Source organism: Tinamus guttatus, unplaced genomic scaffold (genome assembly GCF_059628265.1).
Source record: "Tinamus guttatus ecotype Peru unplaced genomic scaffold, ASM5962826v1 Tinamus_guttatus_pri_ptg000048l, whole genome shotgun sequence".
Taxonomy (NCBI): Eukaryota; Metazoa; Chordata; class Aves; order Tinamiformes; family Tinamidae; genus Tinamus; species Tinamus guttatus.
The window spans coordinates 3,582,524-3,597,951 of record NW_028288582.1 but is presented as its reverse complement, the minus strand read 5'-3'; the positions used below and the strand labels follow the sequence as shown (position 1 = coordinate 3,597,951).

The following is a 15,428-nucleotide window of genomic DNA, read 5'->3' as shown; positions in this document are numbered from 1 at the left end:
CTGCATCAAAGAAAGGCAATTCCACGTTAAGTTTCTGAACTTTTCTGAAGAGTCAATATTATAAATATCAATTTAAGGACCTCTTTCTACTTCAGTGAAAATCAATGTAAGGACTTGCACTGAATTAATCTAATGACAAAAAAGAGGACAACTACTGAACACCCAACTGAAGTCCTTTGAGCTGAATTGTGCATAGGCCACATCAGCACTGCGCTCAGTGGAAAACTTTATTAGTGCCAAAATATTTTGCTGAATGAGATGCTTATTGGAGAATCTATATAGCTATCATAGTTATCCTGCAGATCTTTGGCTTAGGGTTAGGAAAGGGGAGTCAGTAATCTATTTTTGTATTGTAGTTAGCTGTAACTTGAAGAGTATGAATAGCATATATGTGGTAGACAGCCTTCTGCTTTCCAGAATGACATGGCTTATCTGCTCCTTTTTTTGTGTGATGCTGCCATGGAAGATTGATTTTTGCTTGCCCACCCACTGGAAATTAAAATTTCCATGTCAGACTTTCCTCTGTGAAGAGAAAGAGCCTGCAGGCACAGGCTGGTGCTCACTCGAACCCGGTGCCATCTCTGCCTTTATGTAAGAAGGAGTTTGGGCCGGAGCAGGAAGCATCAGGCTGGCATGAAGAAGATCCAAGCCAGATTGTGGGTTCACTCCCAGGTATTTTCTAGCCTAACTGCTGTGTCTGTTTGCTGACTGTAGAAATGCATTTTGCCCCCGTCTTTTGTCTAGTTCGATCTCTGAGTCCAAGGTTCTTTACACATGTAGGTACAGTACCTTCACTGCTGAGACTTTCTGGCTTTTCAATAATACAAATTTCAATAACAAGTATATTTAAATTCAAAAATTAGCCCCCTGCTGAGTCTTAATGAAAATTTCTACCAAAAAAAAGATAATTGCTGAGTTAAGCTCCGGTGTAAGTAATTTCCTTCCCAAAGGCAATTTTCTCAAACAAGTGTGTATAAATGGATTTAAAATTGAAAAAAATCCTTATTCTCAACTGTATCACTGCTATTATCACATTTTACCTACAATAGATAAAAAGCTTAACTTAGTCTGCCTGCCTTAGAAGTAAACACTGTGTTTAAAGCATTTTTTTTTCAAGCGTATCATTTTCAGGACAATTTCATGTCATCCATTTATATCAATATCTTGGCTGCCAAAAAAGTGTTGAGATTTTTTTTCTAGTGCATTTGGTGCACGATCCTCAAGCTCTTGAAGGCTTTCCTATAGTGTTTAAATGTGGTGAAACTGCTGGACTTCCCGCTCTGGGGAAGGTTTTGCTGTAGCTCCTGCCTGTTTCAGAGGGGACTCCAAAACGTCAACTTGTGGTTCTTGCACAGAGAAGGAGCCACAAGCAGTGCAGAAAGTACTTGGGATGCAGTGTCTTTTCTTAAGTAGCAATGGGGATTGTTGCTAGTTCTGATTTTTTTTCTGTGCTGATTCAGTTATTGGCAGAAATAACCCAAAGACTATTATGTTTTTTTTGAGGGATGGGAATTCATTGTGAGAGCACACCTTCAGTTGTTATTTCAGGCACTACCTGTTTGTGGATGTTTCCTCTCTTAAAAAAAAAAAAAAAAAAAAAAAAAAAAGTGGAGGTGGAGAAGGACACCAGGCTGTTTTTCTTGGCTTTCTGTAATTAATATAGTGATTTATCTCTGTAAAAGCCTGACAAGAAATTACTGGTTCCGATCACTTTATTTCGCAGGAAGAAACCCTGGAATGGGAAATGGCCGCAAGCCCATCAGCGCTCTCGGTGATTAATTGCATGGCTGACATTTGATCTCCATATACCAGAATCATTTTTCCTCCGTTATTTCAAGTACCCTTTTGACTTGTTGACGACCAGCCACTGACTCCTGTGACTGGCTCCAATCTGTCCTGGTCCCCTTGGGCTGCCACTCCATGACACTGGTGTATCAGGTTGGTAGGTCAATCCTCACAGGACTTTCCTCCTTTCCCACCTCTTTGCTTGAGTCTCAGGATATGGAAGAATTTCACAGTATTTGTTTCTCTGCCCATAAATAAGCTGCAGTATATCCAGCTTTAGGAATAGGAACCTTGTTCCCTTGGAAATAAGGAAATTCCCTGCTTTTTGGTGAGGGATAGCCAGACCCTGTAGGAGTCTTGCTTTGGGCATTGCAGCGCCTGGCTGGTGCTGTGATAATGGACCTGGAAAGCTGCAGCATGGTTACATTGTAGATCTCATTTTAGGTCATTTTGGAAGGTTTTATGGACCCCTGTGTTCCCTGCACTACTGGACTGATGATAACTGAAACATGCCCTTTGCAGGTAAAAGAATATGAAAAGCAACATTAATAAGATGGCAGCATTTTGAAGGCTTTTTTTTCCGAGCATCAGATTCTGACTTAAGAAAAGCTGTGAAAAAAGGACAGTCAGGGTTACAAAATCAGGTACTCCAAAGCAAGGCAATGCTGAAAAGACAGTTGCTTCTGCCCTTTATATATATTGGTGGAGATGCTTTTCAGTTACATTCCACATAGTGTTTTATAGATATGTATGAGGGGGTGATGTATATACATCTCCCCTACTTGTCTGCAGCTTCTATAGAACCCCAGGAGTGAAGAAGAGAAGGTGACAGCCTGTAGAGCTTTTGGGGTACTTGTTAGAGTAAATGAAAGGTGTGAAGCACGAAAGCAATGTCTATGAGAAGAGCATCATGTTGAAAACAAAGTACACTTGGCATAGTTAAATCTGCTACAAGTCTCTTGCATAAAGCTATGCAAGTCACACCTAATGCCTCTTCAGTAACCCACTCTTTCTACTGGGTGTTTTTTTTGGTTTTGTTCTGTTTTTTTTTTTTTTTTTCTCTTTTCCATAAGCTTGTGGGTAATGTATAGGAAAGTGCTGTGCTCTCACTCCTGTAGTTGCAAGTCAGTGGACACTGAATTCGTAATCGGATGCTCATGTGGGACTTTTTTGCTCCTAGATCCCACATGTCCCAGGTTGGGCACTCTGAATTACCAAGTGATTTTGACCTTAATCTCATTGTGCCCCAGTTTCTCATCTGATCCCTGGATGACAGGATATAATGTAGAAGTTCATTGATGCATATGAAACACCAGGAGATTAGGGATGAGCCCCATGAAGAAACTAATCGTTCCATGCTTGGAGTAGAGTTTGGCTGGTGTCCCGAGAATATGGCACAGGGCCACGAGCTGAATGAAAAGTATAAGGGGAAAATACTAAGCAGCTACCCATCCTTTGTGCATGTTCTGACTGCATTCGAGATGCACAACACATGGGAAGCCCTCATTCTCTCTAATTCTAGGGTGTGTGAATACCTAAACTTTTCCAGATGTTGCCTCTCTGTACATGTTCTTCATGCCTTGGACTGCCTAAGGGACAGGAGAGGTATAACCTCTGGGTCCAGCTGTCCAGACTTACTTGCATGGCATGACAGCATAGGAGAAGGAGCCCCAAACTCTCATTGGTACCCATTCATATACAACCAAGTATTTAGTTATAAGGTTATATAGTTATAATATATATGCTATATTTTTCCATTTTTTTTTGTTTTTACAGTAAATCCAACACATATTTTCAGGTTTTCATTGTCGTCTTGTCCCTCAAACAAATCTTTCAAATTTCTAATGGGGTAGAAAGTAAAAAATAAAGAAATATGAAAAAAGCCTAATTTATCTTCCCCCTTACCCTCCCCCTCCTTTTTTCTTAAAGAATGTGAATAACCTCATTTTTGTTTCCTAAACAATCATGAATTAATGTGGTATATATATCAATTAGTTTTCATAAGTACTTAACCTTTTTTTTTGACTACATCTCCTTGAACTCTACCTGGAGAATGCTGCTTGCCCATGTTAGGTGCAGATCTCTGCTTCCCTTCCTGGACTCAGAGATGGTCTCAAACCACCTCAGCATTGCATTTCTGTGGAGAAAAGACTCCTTATGGTTTCCTTCCATTCATTTGGATATCCTCACCAGAAACTGCAACAATATTCTTGGTTACTAACTGACAATGATAAAAAGACACTGTTCTTTTTCCAACCTCTTTTCAGGAGAACCCATATTTCTTTATCACTCATACTCCAGGACATGTTTCTCTGTGGATCACCTGTGAAAGCAGCAATAGGAAAAATCACTGTTATGTCAGGTAAAGGAAAACTTGCTGGAAGTTGAAGTGCCAGCTGAAACCAATGAAGCCAATGTTAACATCCCCCAGCTGGGTGTCTGATTTCATGGGTGCCCTGGATGAGGACTGCAGAACACAACCCCATATTCTGTACCTTGTGGGATTGTAGGATTGCCTCAACCATGGGGAAAGGTTGATTAAGAAGTTAGTTCATGCTTTATTAGAGAAAACTCTAATTACTAGAAAACTCTTTTTTCATAGTTCTGTGTAGATTCTCTTGACCTGAGAGAGCAAACTACCTGTGTTTCTTGCAGTTAGGTTGTTAGGTCATCTTCCACTGGAGCCTTTGTTTCAACAGTTGACAAAATCCATAAGTCAGGAGCCACAAATCCATTGGAAATCAAGCAGTGGTAATTTTGGTGCCCACAGAGTGACTTGTACTTATAGTGTTTTCTGTAACAATAACTTGTAGTCACCTTGTGAATTATTTTTAGAATGGGGAGTTGTCTGTGTGCTGATGTGCAGCTGGGTTACAAAACAGCTCTGAGCATTGCCAAGCGCGTCCCAGTCCTGCTCACAAAAGAGTATTTATAAAGCCCATGTGGGTGGTTCTTGCCCAGTGCCCATATTGCTCCTGCAGAACCTGACTCACCTTATTACACATAAACATTGAAAGTAAATGCAATGTTGTGAATAGGTTCAGCAGCCTGTATGCTTTAATGACTCAGGCTATTGATGTGGATCATCAAAAAACAGTGTATGACCTGTTTATATGATTTTGTATGTCTCTCTCCTCTTCTGGGAGCCCCTTGAGTCCAAGGTGATGTTTCTTTAATTCTTAAAATTCATGGAAGATACACTTAAAGGTCTGTGTTGTGGATAAGCACCAGTTCTAAAATTGTTTACTGTTCCCTGAAATAAAATAACACAGTTCTCTAGGTTCAGATTTAAAGGGTCAGCTCTTCATGAAAGGTAGTTAAACTTTACGGCACACGCTGTCTCCACTTGCTGTGGAAGTTCATGTTTGCCCACGGCCCAGGGGATGTAGGGAACTGTGCTTGTTCTAGAAACGCTATTAAAGAGGTGAGGAGCCAAGCAGGTGTGTTAAATTTCAGAGAAAAAGAAATGGTGAAGTAGAAGAGGATGGAGTGGTGCCTACTCTTTTAGTCTCCCCACACACTAATGTGCCTGTTCTCTTTTAGCACCATCTGGGAAATCTTGTTTCTTTGCTTGAAGAAATCAAATCTGGGGACTGTGGTTGAGGAGAAAGCATAATGAATCCAGATCTGCTGATTTTCCATCAGGAATGCTGTTGTTTTGAAGATGAATCTTTTTTTCTTTAATTTTTAGCAATAAATTCCCTAAAACACCAACTTCGTTGTCTTGCCTATCCTGGGCAAAACAATGTATTAGGAACCACAGTAGATTTTCTGCCCTTTTAAAGTGCGATTTGGAGAGGGAGACACGGGATGGATTGACTCTTGGATGTGTCTGCTGCTCTAAGATGGAGATGCTACATAGAAAAGGGCTAACGAGAAGAGTTTTTGTTGCAGTACTCAAAACATGCACGTTTGTAGAGTTTTATGGAGGCAATTCTAGACTGCAAAACAAGGATGGGAAATGGGTAGAAGAATTCAAATGGGGTTGAACTGGCCTAGGAACGGAGGATTGGGCAATGCGACCCTGACAGATCAGCTGTGCAGTATCTGCCTGTGCACAGATGTTCTCACATGGCTATTGCTCACTTGAAAGAAGTGAAGGTGTTGCACAGCACATGCCAATTACAAGCAGGCAGGTTTTCCTGTATCTGGGGCAGAGCTCAGCAGGAGCATCTTCTAAACTGTGCTGCTCTTCTGAAAGCCCTGCACATTTCAGAGTTGGTGGGGAAACAACAAGTGTTTGACAAATAGGGTCTGGTTCAACTCCCAGGCTGGTTTTCCATCAGCATTTGTGAGCTGACTGTCATGAAATTGCTCTTGATTTGCATTTGTTTAAATGAAAACAGAACCAGACCCCTTAGTTCAGCTGCTGTCTGTTGGGATGCTCCTCTTGCAATAGAGCCTAATGTGGAAGAGCTTTTCAGTGCCTGCTTATCTCTAATTCTCTAAGCGAGATAAGGTCCACGCGACCTCAGCGTGACTCGTTGGACTAAACATGGCAAGGAGTGGGGGCTGAAACTGTGAAAGGCTGGAAAAAAACAGTTTTTTTCACAGCACGTGGAATAATATCCTCCCGGAGAAGAAGCTCTCCTGCTTGAGTCCAGTCGGTGAGGACAGGCAGCACCGTGGCGCACAGGACAGACAGCTTTATTCTGGGAATGCCAATAAAGCGAGAAATAAAGGAGGGATCTGCCCATGCAACCTGTCCCTTGGCATCTACCTCTCACCTGCTTAGTCTGGGACACTCATTACACTTCGGGGTAGCTACTAATGGGCAAAACACTTAACCAGGACAGCCAGCTTCCCTGGCAGCAGCGGGCATCTTCCGAGCCTTCCCCCCACCCCCCCCCCGGCCAAAAAAAAGAAAAGAAAAAAGCAACAAAAAAGATAATCCCGATTTAAAACCTACTAGGGAAAGGCTGCGTTTTAGCAATCAAGGTTGCTAAGGGGTGGGCAATATAAAAGTTCACAAGGGCTTGAAAAAAGAAAGAGAAAAGCCCAAAGCGGCGAGTTTTTCGGCGGGGGGTGGGGGGGTTGTCCCTTGTCCCCCCCGGCCCCGCTCCGCCCCCCGGCCCCGCCGGGCGCGCGCGGCTCGCGGGGCGGGCGCGCAGGCGCAGGGGGCGCGGGCGGCGGCGGCGGCGGGAGCGCCGTGCGCGGCGGCCGCCCCAGTCCGCGCTGCAGCCGCCGCGGGGGCGCCACTACCATGAGCGGCCGCGGCCGCCCCTGCGCGACTCACGGGCACCGGGCGCAGGAGCCGCCGCCGGGCCCCCCCCCACCCCGCCGCCGCTGCCGCCGCCGCCGCGCTCCGCCGGCCCCCGAGCCCGGCTCTGCAGGATGCCGGGCGGCAAGAGAGGGCTGGTGGCACCGCAGAACACCTTCCTGGAGAACATCGTGCGGCGCTCGAGCGGTGAGGCATCCCGCGTGCATCCCTCCGTCCATCCCTCCCTCCATCCCCGCGTCCATCCCTCCATCCATCCCTCCATCCATCCCCGCGTCCGTCCATCTCTTCCTCCCTCCGCCCGCGCTACCTGTGGGTGCGCGGGGCTGCTCACCCAGCGCGGGCTCTGCCGCTCTCGCCTGCCCATCCCGGTGCTCTCCCTGCCCGCCCAAACTTCTCACACTGCTGTCGCGGCGCCGCTTGGCAGGCGTCGCATCCCGGTCCTCACTCTTGAGTTTTTCCTTTTTCTTTCCACCTTCTCCGTGCATCGGGTTTGCGGATGCTGGAGTTTGGCTGGATAGTTCTGTCACACTTCAAGTGTATGGGAAAGGTTTGCGGGCAAGGATAAGGGAGCGAGCGGAGTCTGAGTGATGTTAATCCTCTGGCTAAACAAATAACATAAACTGCTGCCTGCAGTTGCACGTCTGCAGCTCTCTGTAGAGACGGGTAGTTCCAGGAGTGTTTCAGGACTGCATGTGTGTAAAATTACCCAATCTACCCTTTCTGCCCATTGCAAAGTGCTGGTGGAGAGCAGTGAATTCAACCCCATTAAAGTTACAATGTGGTTGCAGAGCATCACTCTAGATGTGCTAATACAGGTGCTACCTTGGCTGGGTCTTGTGCTACTCACATTCCTTGTCTACGTGGTCTTTGCACAGATGTAGCAGAGCATAGGAGCATTTGCAGAGATGAAGTGTGGTAAAACAGTTCAACTTCATGTCCGCTCGGAGATCTTTCCCCTGACAGCCCAAGTCAAGGAAACCCCACCAGTGCCAGAGCCTTGCTTGGCCGGTGGGCATCTAGTGATATGAATCAGAATGATGGGTAGAAGAGAACATTTTAAAAAGTTGCCGTGTGCGTTACTAGCTAAGGCACTAACGGGATGTGAAATCCTCCTGCGGAGCATTCCCGTCCACCTTCATATTGTTCAGTTCTGGATCTATCTCACACTGCTACTCAAGAGGTCTGATGTGCTGGCTCGATTTTAATGTCAGGTCTTGGATTAGTGATTCCTTGACTCCCACAGGAGTGGCAACACCACAGGGCCTAGAATTTGTTTTAAAATGTTGAGTATTAAAGCAGCACCCTTATATTGACCATTTTGGAGGGCTTTCTCCCTACCATGTTTCCTCCCTTGGTTTTATGGCCAGCCCTGGGTCTGTATCAATCTCTGTGGCAGGATCGCTAGAAGCCAGAGTTTCTTGTAACAGTATATGTATTTGCCAGAATATTAAATGCAAGCTTAATTACTAGGGGTTTATGCAGCACTTTTGCCTCTGACAACTTCAAAGCCTTGGCTGGAATTTAATTACACTTTTCGGCTCCCTGTAGAGGAGGAGAGTCAAAGAGACGTTCTCAACCTGCCCTTAAAACTGGCATAAGAGGAGGCTTGGGCATCGCTGTTGTTTTCCCAAGGTCATGGCAAAACTGGGAACACAGTTTGGGAGTGTCAGGCTTTTGTACCATGCTCTAATTAAATCACATGTCCTCCCTAGTGAAAGCTCAGTAAAGCTTTGAGAAGTCAAAAACACCCGAGAAAAACTCAGAGTGTTATGCTTTTAAAAACATGCCCTCCGATTTTTAATCTGGCCTAATTTGGGAGCTTTAAAATCAAGCTGATCTGGTCACTGCTTCTTCTTTTTCCCTTCCCGTGGTGATACCTAAGCGCGATGCTACATCAGAGTCAGAAATGCTCCACTGGACAGCAAAGTGAAGAGTGGAATGGGAATTTGTTCCTGACTCATGTAAATGGTCAGTGTTGTGCCCTAAAACAAGATTTTGACCTTATTTTTGTCATCCAGGACATTAGTGCCTTTTAGAAACAGTAATTTTCATTGGAGTCAGCACAGTTTAATCTGAACTTAATCGTGTTCAGTGGAGCAAATCTGGTTCAAGGATCTCCTGACAGTCCTCACTAAAAGGCAAGGATTTGGTCTGCTGACAGTGTATGCTGTGAAGCAGCCGTGTTTTTAGGTTTTTTGTGCTTGTATTTATCAATTGTGAGGAGATTTTTCAGAGTCAAGTTGAGTAATGGCATAAAAAACCCCTGCTTCTTCCTACTTTTGGGGGGAATTTCTCACACTCCGGCAAACCCATCACACTTCTTGGCCGTAAATCTCTTCTCAGCAACCAGGAGAAGGTTTGTAGATAGAGGCAGTACCTTTTATTGCCCTAATGACTGAAAAAAATGGAAACAACTGGGAAAAAACTAGGTATTTGGGCACATAGGCAGTTCTTCAGGTCTGAAATGGGAGCAAAATATTTCGAAATGAAATAGAGGTGGAGACCGAGTTACTGTGAGCTGCTAGAGATGGATCTGCACAACAAATGCTTACACAAAAAATTACATTATTTTTAAATGTGGAAAGTAGGAACTGGCGCAGTCTGTAGCACAGGCTGAACGTGGTACCTAGACCTGGTGTTGAAAAACAACCGTATGTTTGATTTTTTTTTTTTTTCAGCACTAGGTGTTTTTCATTTAAACATGTTATGAACCTTTCCTTTGTACCTCAGCTATAAATCAGGTTAAATGAGAAGTGCTCACAGAGGTGTAGAAGAGCTGGTGGGACTCTCATGTCCCTGTCTCCAGGGGTCTCTGTGGGAGGCAAGTTCACACCTTCAGAGCAGCCCCTTGCTTTTGCTTCTCAGGCAGCTCCGTGTTGCTCTCCCAGGTGGTTTCCAATGTGCTTCTCCACGAGTTATTTGCCTGCCTGGTTGGGAGAGATCAAATCCATAGGGATACGTGTGGTCTGTTGTTAGAGCAGCTGCTGCAGCTGGAGAAAAGGGGCGATCCCTCGGGCCCACCTTCAGGGTAATCTCTGTGCGCTCTGTACGTTCTTTTCTTAACAGCAGAGTGAAAATACATTGAGTAAAGGTCTGATGTGAGGCAGCAAAGACTGCTGTGGTCTTGCTGCAGTGTGCCCTAGTTCTTCAGCTCTCCAGGTGTTTTGTGTTGCTGAAGGAAGAGATGTTTTGTGAGAGAACCAGGTTAAATTACATGAAGGTGTCTGCCTTTTCCTGCCATTAATATTTTGGGCTTTTAGTAAGGGCCTTCCTTAGGGTGATGTTCTCTCCTCCTAAGATGGTCTCGTCAGTGTGCGTCCATTTTTGCTATCATTATTGGTAACTTCTTACGTGTGTTCAGAGCTCCTGCTGGTTCTGACCTCAGCTCAGCATTGTGAAGGTGGAAGCAGGGGCAGATTTGGGCCAGTCTCTATCTAGTGCAGGGCTGGCCTTTGTGGTCCTGGCCCATGTGCAGATAGAGCCATGGACCTGAGCTGCACATGTAGGAAAGGAGAAGCGTGTCCCTCTTGCCTGTCCAACTTCACCTTTCATGTACCCTAGTAGCAAAGCATTCAGTTTGTGTCAACTACTTAATTGGCTTTTATGGTAGAGGATGATTTTGGGAAAAGGGTAACCCTGGGACTTCGCAACAGTATGTAGTAGAAAGCACGAAGAGGCTGTAAAGAAGGGCATGGGTTATTGAGAGATAAGCCATCATTCGTGGTTATTCTTTCTATTGCAATAACTTGTAGAAACTTCCTTGGGGAAAAGGGTCTTTCAGGTCTTGTCTGAGTGGATTTGGGTTGTTGAAATCTTTGCTCCGTCAATTTGCTTGTCAATTTTACCATGAGCTTTAATGGACCTAAGATTTTATTCCTGGACTCTAACAGTTAAATGTCCCGTTCATGCAAATGGACTCCTTAAGACAGATTTTACTGCTGGATACCCCTGGCTTGAATGGGCAAAAAAAATCCATTTACCCAGGAAGAGGAAGGGAAATGCATGTGATGATATCTGTAGTACTCAGTCACCTTTTTGTTTTTTATTACACTGCTTTTATAAATAAAATAAGTGCATACTGTCTTCTTTCATCCCGACTGCTAGCCCATGTAGTGTAATGGTTTTTTTATATGCAGAGATAGAAAACATAGTTTCTTATCGTCATTGGACATGATTTATGGAGGCTCCTCCGCTCCAAGTTGAAACAAGGCAGATTTTCATCTGATCCAAATTAAGTGACATTTAATGCAGAGAGAAAGCCCTCTCCAAAAAGTTACCTGGAGTTTGTGAGGGCGGGAGGGATCTTCTGCAGACCCCTGGACATCTGCTGTAACCTGAGTCCTTCTGTAAAGAACCTGCAAAACCTGAGCCAAATGTTTCCATTCTCCAATTCTGTTGGTTGCGGGGAAGTTATTGGAGGAGTGGTCACGGAGATTGTATTTTTAGGGCTTGCTTTGGTGTTTGGAGGCACAGGGGGGGCTTTTGAAATTTCAGTGACAGCAGGGGCTTGCTGATATGTCAATTAGTGCAAAGTGAATTCTTATACCAAGAAGTGTCATTAGATGAAATCTGTGAGGTGTTTTTAAAGACAAGCATCCGTCTTTCCTTCCTCTTCCAGTGTTTCGGGTTGATTTGGCTGAATCCTGAGGCGTTAAGCATGTCTAACTCCTGCTGAAGTCGGGGCAGTTTAGAAACACTCTGTTGCACCTTGTGAAGAAACGGACTCAGTCTGGGGTGCAGAGTGAGACAACTTTATTTCCAAACCGACTTCTTTTTATACTTTCTTAACACAAGTGTTGCAAAGCGCACAACCAATCAGCATCTGGCCACCTGCGCGGTTGTCTGGCTTTGTTTCTTTTCTTCTGGCAAGACACGTCGCACACGAGGCAGGGGGAGGTGTTCCTCAGTCCTCGTCTTTCTCGGCTCTGTCCCCCATCTGCTGCAAAGACTGACACCCTTGTGGTTAACTATCTGCTAACAAGGTACTATTGTCTTTGAACAAGCCTCCACATCTCACCCTTCTTTATTTGTTTTTGTTTGAACAGCCATGACTTAATTAAATGATCTATCCTTAAACACATAACAAGAAACAAAGCAGGCACACTAACAATAAACGAAATATGCCAAACATCAACAGGCTGTCCTACTAGACAGAACATGTCCTGTCAAATTTGATTGGCCAGAATTACCCATATGTAGGTTTTAGCTTGGGACAGCATCCACTGCTGTGTGGATGATGTCACGGTGGTGTGGATGATGGTGATGACTGTGTTAAAAAAGGCTTAATCCATCGAGCAGGTACCCATCTTGGCCCTGAGCCTGTAGAAACACAAGCATATCCTCTACCCCAGGTTATTAAAGAAAAAGGCCCTTCCCACTGATTTGTCTGTGGGTTTTTGATGATAACCTGGGCTTTATCCTGAACTTTGTGTTGTCTCTGTGAATCAAAATGTTGGTATATAGGGGGGCCCTCTTCTGTCCAGCGATTTAAAAAATTCAACACATAGCAAGCTTTCGCTATGCGTTCCTGTGGGGATAAGCCTACACTCCCCCTTTTTTGTTTTTGTAACATATTTTTAAGGGTGCCATGTGTGCGCTCGATAATAGCTTGGCCTGTGGGTGAATGGGGGATACCTGTGATATGTTGGATTCCCCATTGTTGAAAGAATATTTGTGTTTTTTGCGCTATATAGGCTGGACCATTGTCAGTTTTTATAGTTTTTGGCACTCCCAATATTGCAAAGGCCATAATAAAGTGTCGACATACGTCCTTGGCCTTCTCACCTGTATGTACAGAAGCATAGATACAGGATGAGAAGGTATCAACAGAAACATGTACATATTTAAATCTGCCAAATTCAGGGATATGCGTTACATCTGATTGCCAAATTTCAAGCACAGAAAGACCGCGAGGGTTTACACCGATGGATGGTACTGGTAAAATGCGCTGGCAGTCTGGGCATGACTGTATGATTTGTCTAGCTTGTTCCTGAGTCAACTGGAACGACCTCCGTAACGCTTTTGCATTTTGGTGATAAAAGTCATGCGACAAACGTGCTTGTGCAAAGCGATCTGGCAGAACTACAGCTCCTGCAAGGCTGTCTGCTTGAGCATTACCTTCGCTAATAGGTCCAGGCAGTGAGGTGTGCGAGCGTACATGTTGGATAAAGTACGGATAAATCCTTCTGTTTAATAGCCATCTAAGCTTCCAAAGAAGCGCAAAGAGGGTCTCGTTTGAAACCTCTTTTAAAAACGAATGTTCTAACCTAGAGACTAATCCTGCAACATAGGCAGAGTCTGTTATAATGTTAACTGCAGAGGGCCATCGCGTAAAGACGCGGACGACTGCAGATAATTCCACTATTTGCGGTGAACCTGTGACAACATGTATGTCGCTCTCCCAATGCCCTTCATCATTTCTCCAGACTACAACTGCACGACCTGTCCTACCCGAGCCGTCAGTAAATACTGTAAGAGCATCAGGTATTGGCGTAAGGCTCAAATGGCAAAGAGGTAATAGAGAAAGAGAGTTGAAAGACTGTATGATTTTATGTCCTGGAAAGTGAATACTTATCTGTCCTGGATAATCTGCCAAGGCACACTGAAAAACAAAAGACTGGTGAGTCAAAAAGGTTAATTGTTTTGTATCAAGTGGTAAATAAATAATATTAGGCTCTGTGCCATCTAGAAACATCAAACGCTCTCTTCCTTTTTGAATAACCATTGCAATCATATCAATAGCGGTGGTGACAGTTTTGCCAAAATTATGAGGCAGAAACACCCACTCTAAGATTATTAATGGACATGCGTCCTGTGGTATCCATTGTGCTAATAAGCCATAAGGTTGGAAGCTAGAATAAAAAACAAAAAGACTGACAGGATAATTCTGCTTTCGTCTGTGAACAGTCTGAGTGGTTAATTTGTCCACAACTTTACCAAGCGCAGCTCGCGCGGGAGGAGTGAGCTTTCTTGAGGATGTCAAACTCGTGTCTCCTTCTAAGAGCTTAAATAGAGGATGTAATTCTTCTGTGGAAATTCCTAAGGAGGGACGGATCCAATTAATAGTTCCCAAAAGTTTTTGAAGATCATTCAAAGTCCTTATGTCTGTCTTTAAGGTCAATGATTGTGGTCGAATTTGATGATCAGAAATTCTCCATCCTAAATATCGCCAAGGCGGACTTTCCTGTACTTTATCTTCCGCAATTCTTAATCCTGCAGCTGATGCTGCTCGCGTAATCTGATGCAGAGCCTCTTCTGCTGTTTCCTTTTGCTCTGCAGCAATCAATATATCGTCCATATAGTGATAGATGAGGACATTATCAAAATATTTGCGTATTGGGCTTAAAACTGCTGCCACAAATTGTTGACATAATGTAGGACTATTTTTCATGCCTTGTGGCAGAACTCTCCAATGGTATCTGCTATGCGGTTCCATAGCATTGATGGAAGGTACAGAAAATGCAAACCGAGGTGCATCTTGCGGTGCAAGTGGAATGGTAAAGAAACAGTCTTTCAAATCGATTACTATCAAAGTCCATGTTTGAGGTAACATTGCTGGAGAAGGGAGTCCAGGCTGTAAGGCTCCCATATCTTCGATGACTTCATTGATTTTTCTAAGGTCATGTAACAGCCTCCAGGAATTATTTTTCTTTTGAATTACAAAAACTGGCGTGTTCCAGGGGCTTGTAGTAGGAACTATATGACCAGCTTGCAATTGTTCATCTACTAACTTGTGTAATTGCAGCAGTTTATTTTGTGGAAGGGGCCACTGATCTACCCACACTGGCTTGTCCGTTTTCCAAATCATGGGTGGGACCTGCTGCTGGATAGTGACCCCTAAGAAAAATCCGTGCTTAACTGCATGCCCCATTGACTCAAACAGTCTCTCCCCCACAAGGTGATGGATCCAGGCAATATAAATGGCCTAATGTTTGCAGTTCTTCCTTCTGGGCCAATAATATTTATCAATCTTTTGCTTTGCATTGGAGTACTCTGCCCACCAATTCCTGAAAGCGATGTATGTGCCTTAACTAGGGGTAAACTGTTTGGCCATAGTGAGGCAGCGATGACTGTAACATCTGCTCCACTATCTAAAATTCCTTGTACATTAAATTTTATCAGTCCTGCTTGTAGCGTACAGGATATCTGCGGGCGATTCATAGTTATCTGTTGAGTCCAGAAAATTTCATGCCCTGTGGACCCAAAAGAGCCTGTGCCATGGTTAATGTTTGCAGCGTTTGGTGTCTGTGGTAAAAAGTATACTAATTGTGCTATTCGGCTTCCTGCTGGCACAGTACAGGGTGGTATCGGAGTCCATACCATTATCTTAATTTCTCCTTTGAAATCTGCGTTGATAACTGCAGGTAACACAAACAGCCCTTGTCTCGTTGTTGAAAATCGCCCAATCAATAGTGCTACCATT

The 15,428-nt window shown here is 44.2% G+C and overlaps 1 protein-coding gene across 1 annotated transcript in view; it reads left to right on the top strand.

The window, feature by feature from the left end:
• Positions 1-7,066: 7,066 nt before the first annotated feature.
• The window catches only part of KCNH5 (potassium voltage-gated channel subfamily H member 5), a 142,141-nt gene continuing 133,779 nt past the window's right edge, over positions 7,067-15,428 (top strand). The window contains exon 1 of the mRNA XM_088539485.1: positions 7,067-7,192. Coding sequence (XP_088395611.1) covers positions 7,120-7,192 — 73 coding nt within the window. The 5' untranslated portion in view covers positions 7,067-7,119. The remainder of the gene's footprint in view (positions 7,193-15,428) is intronic.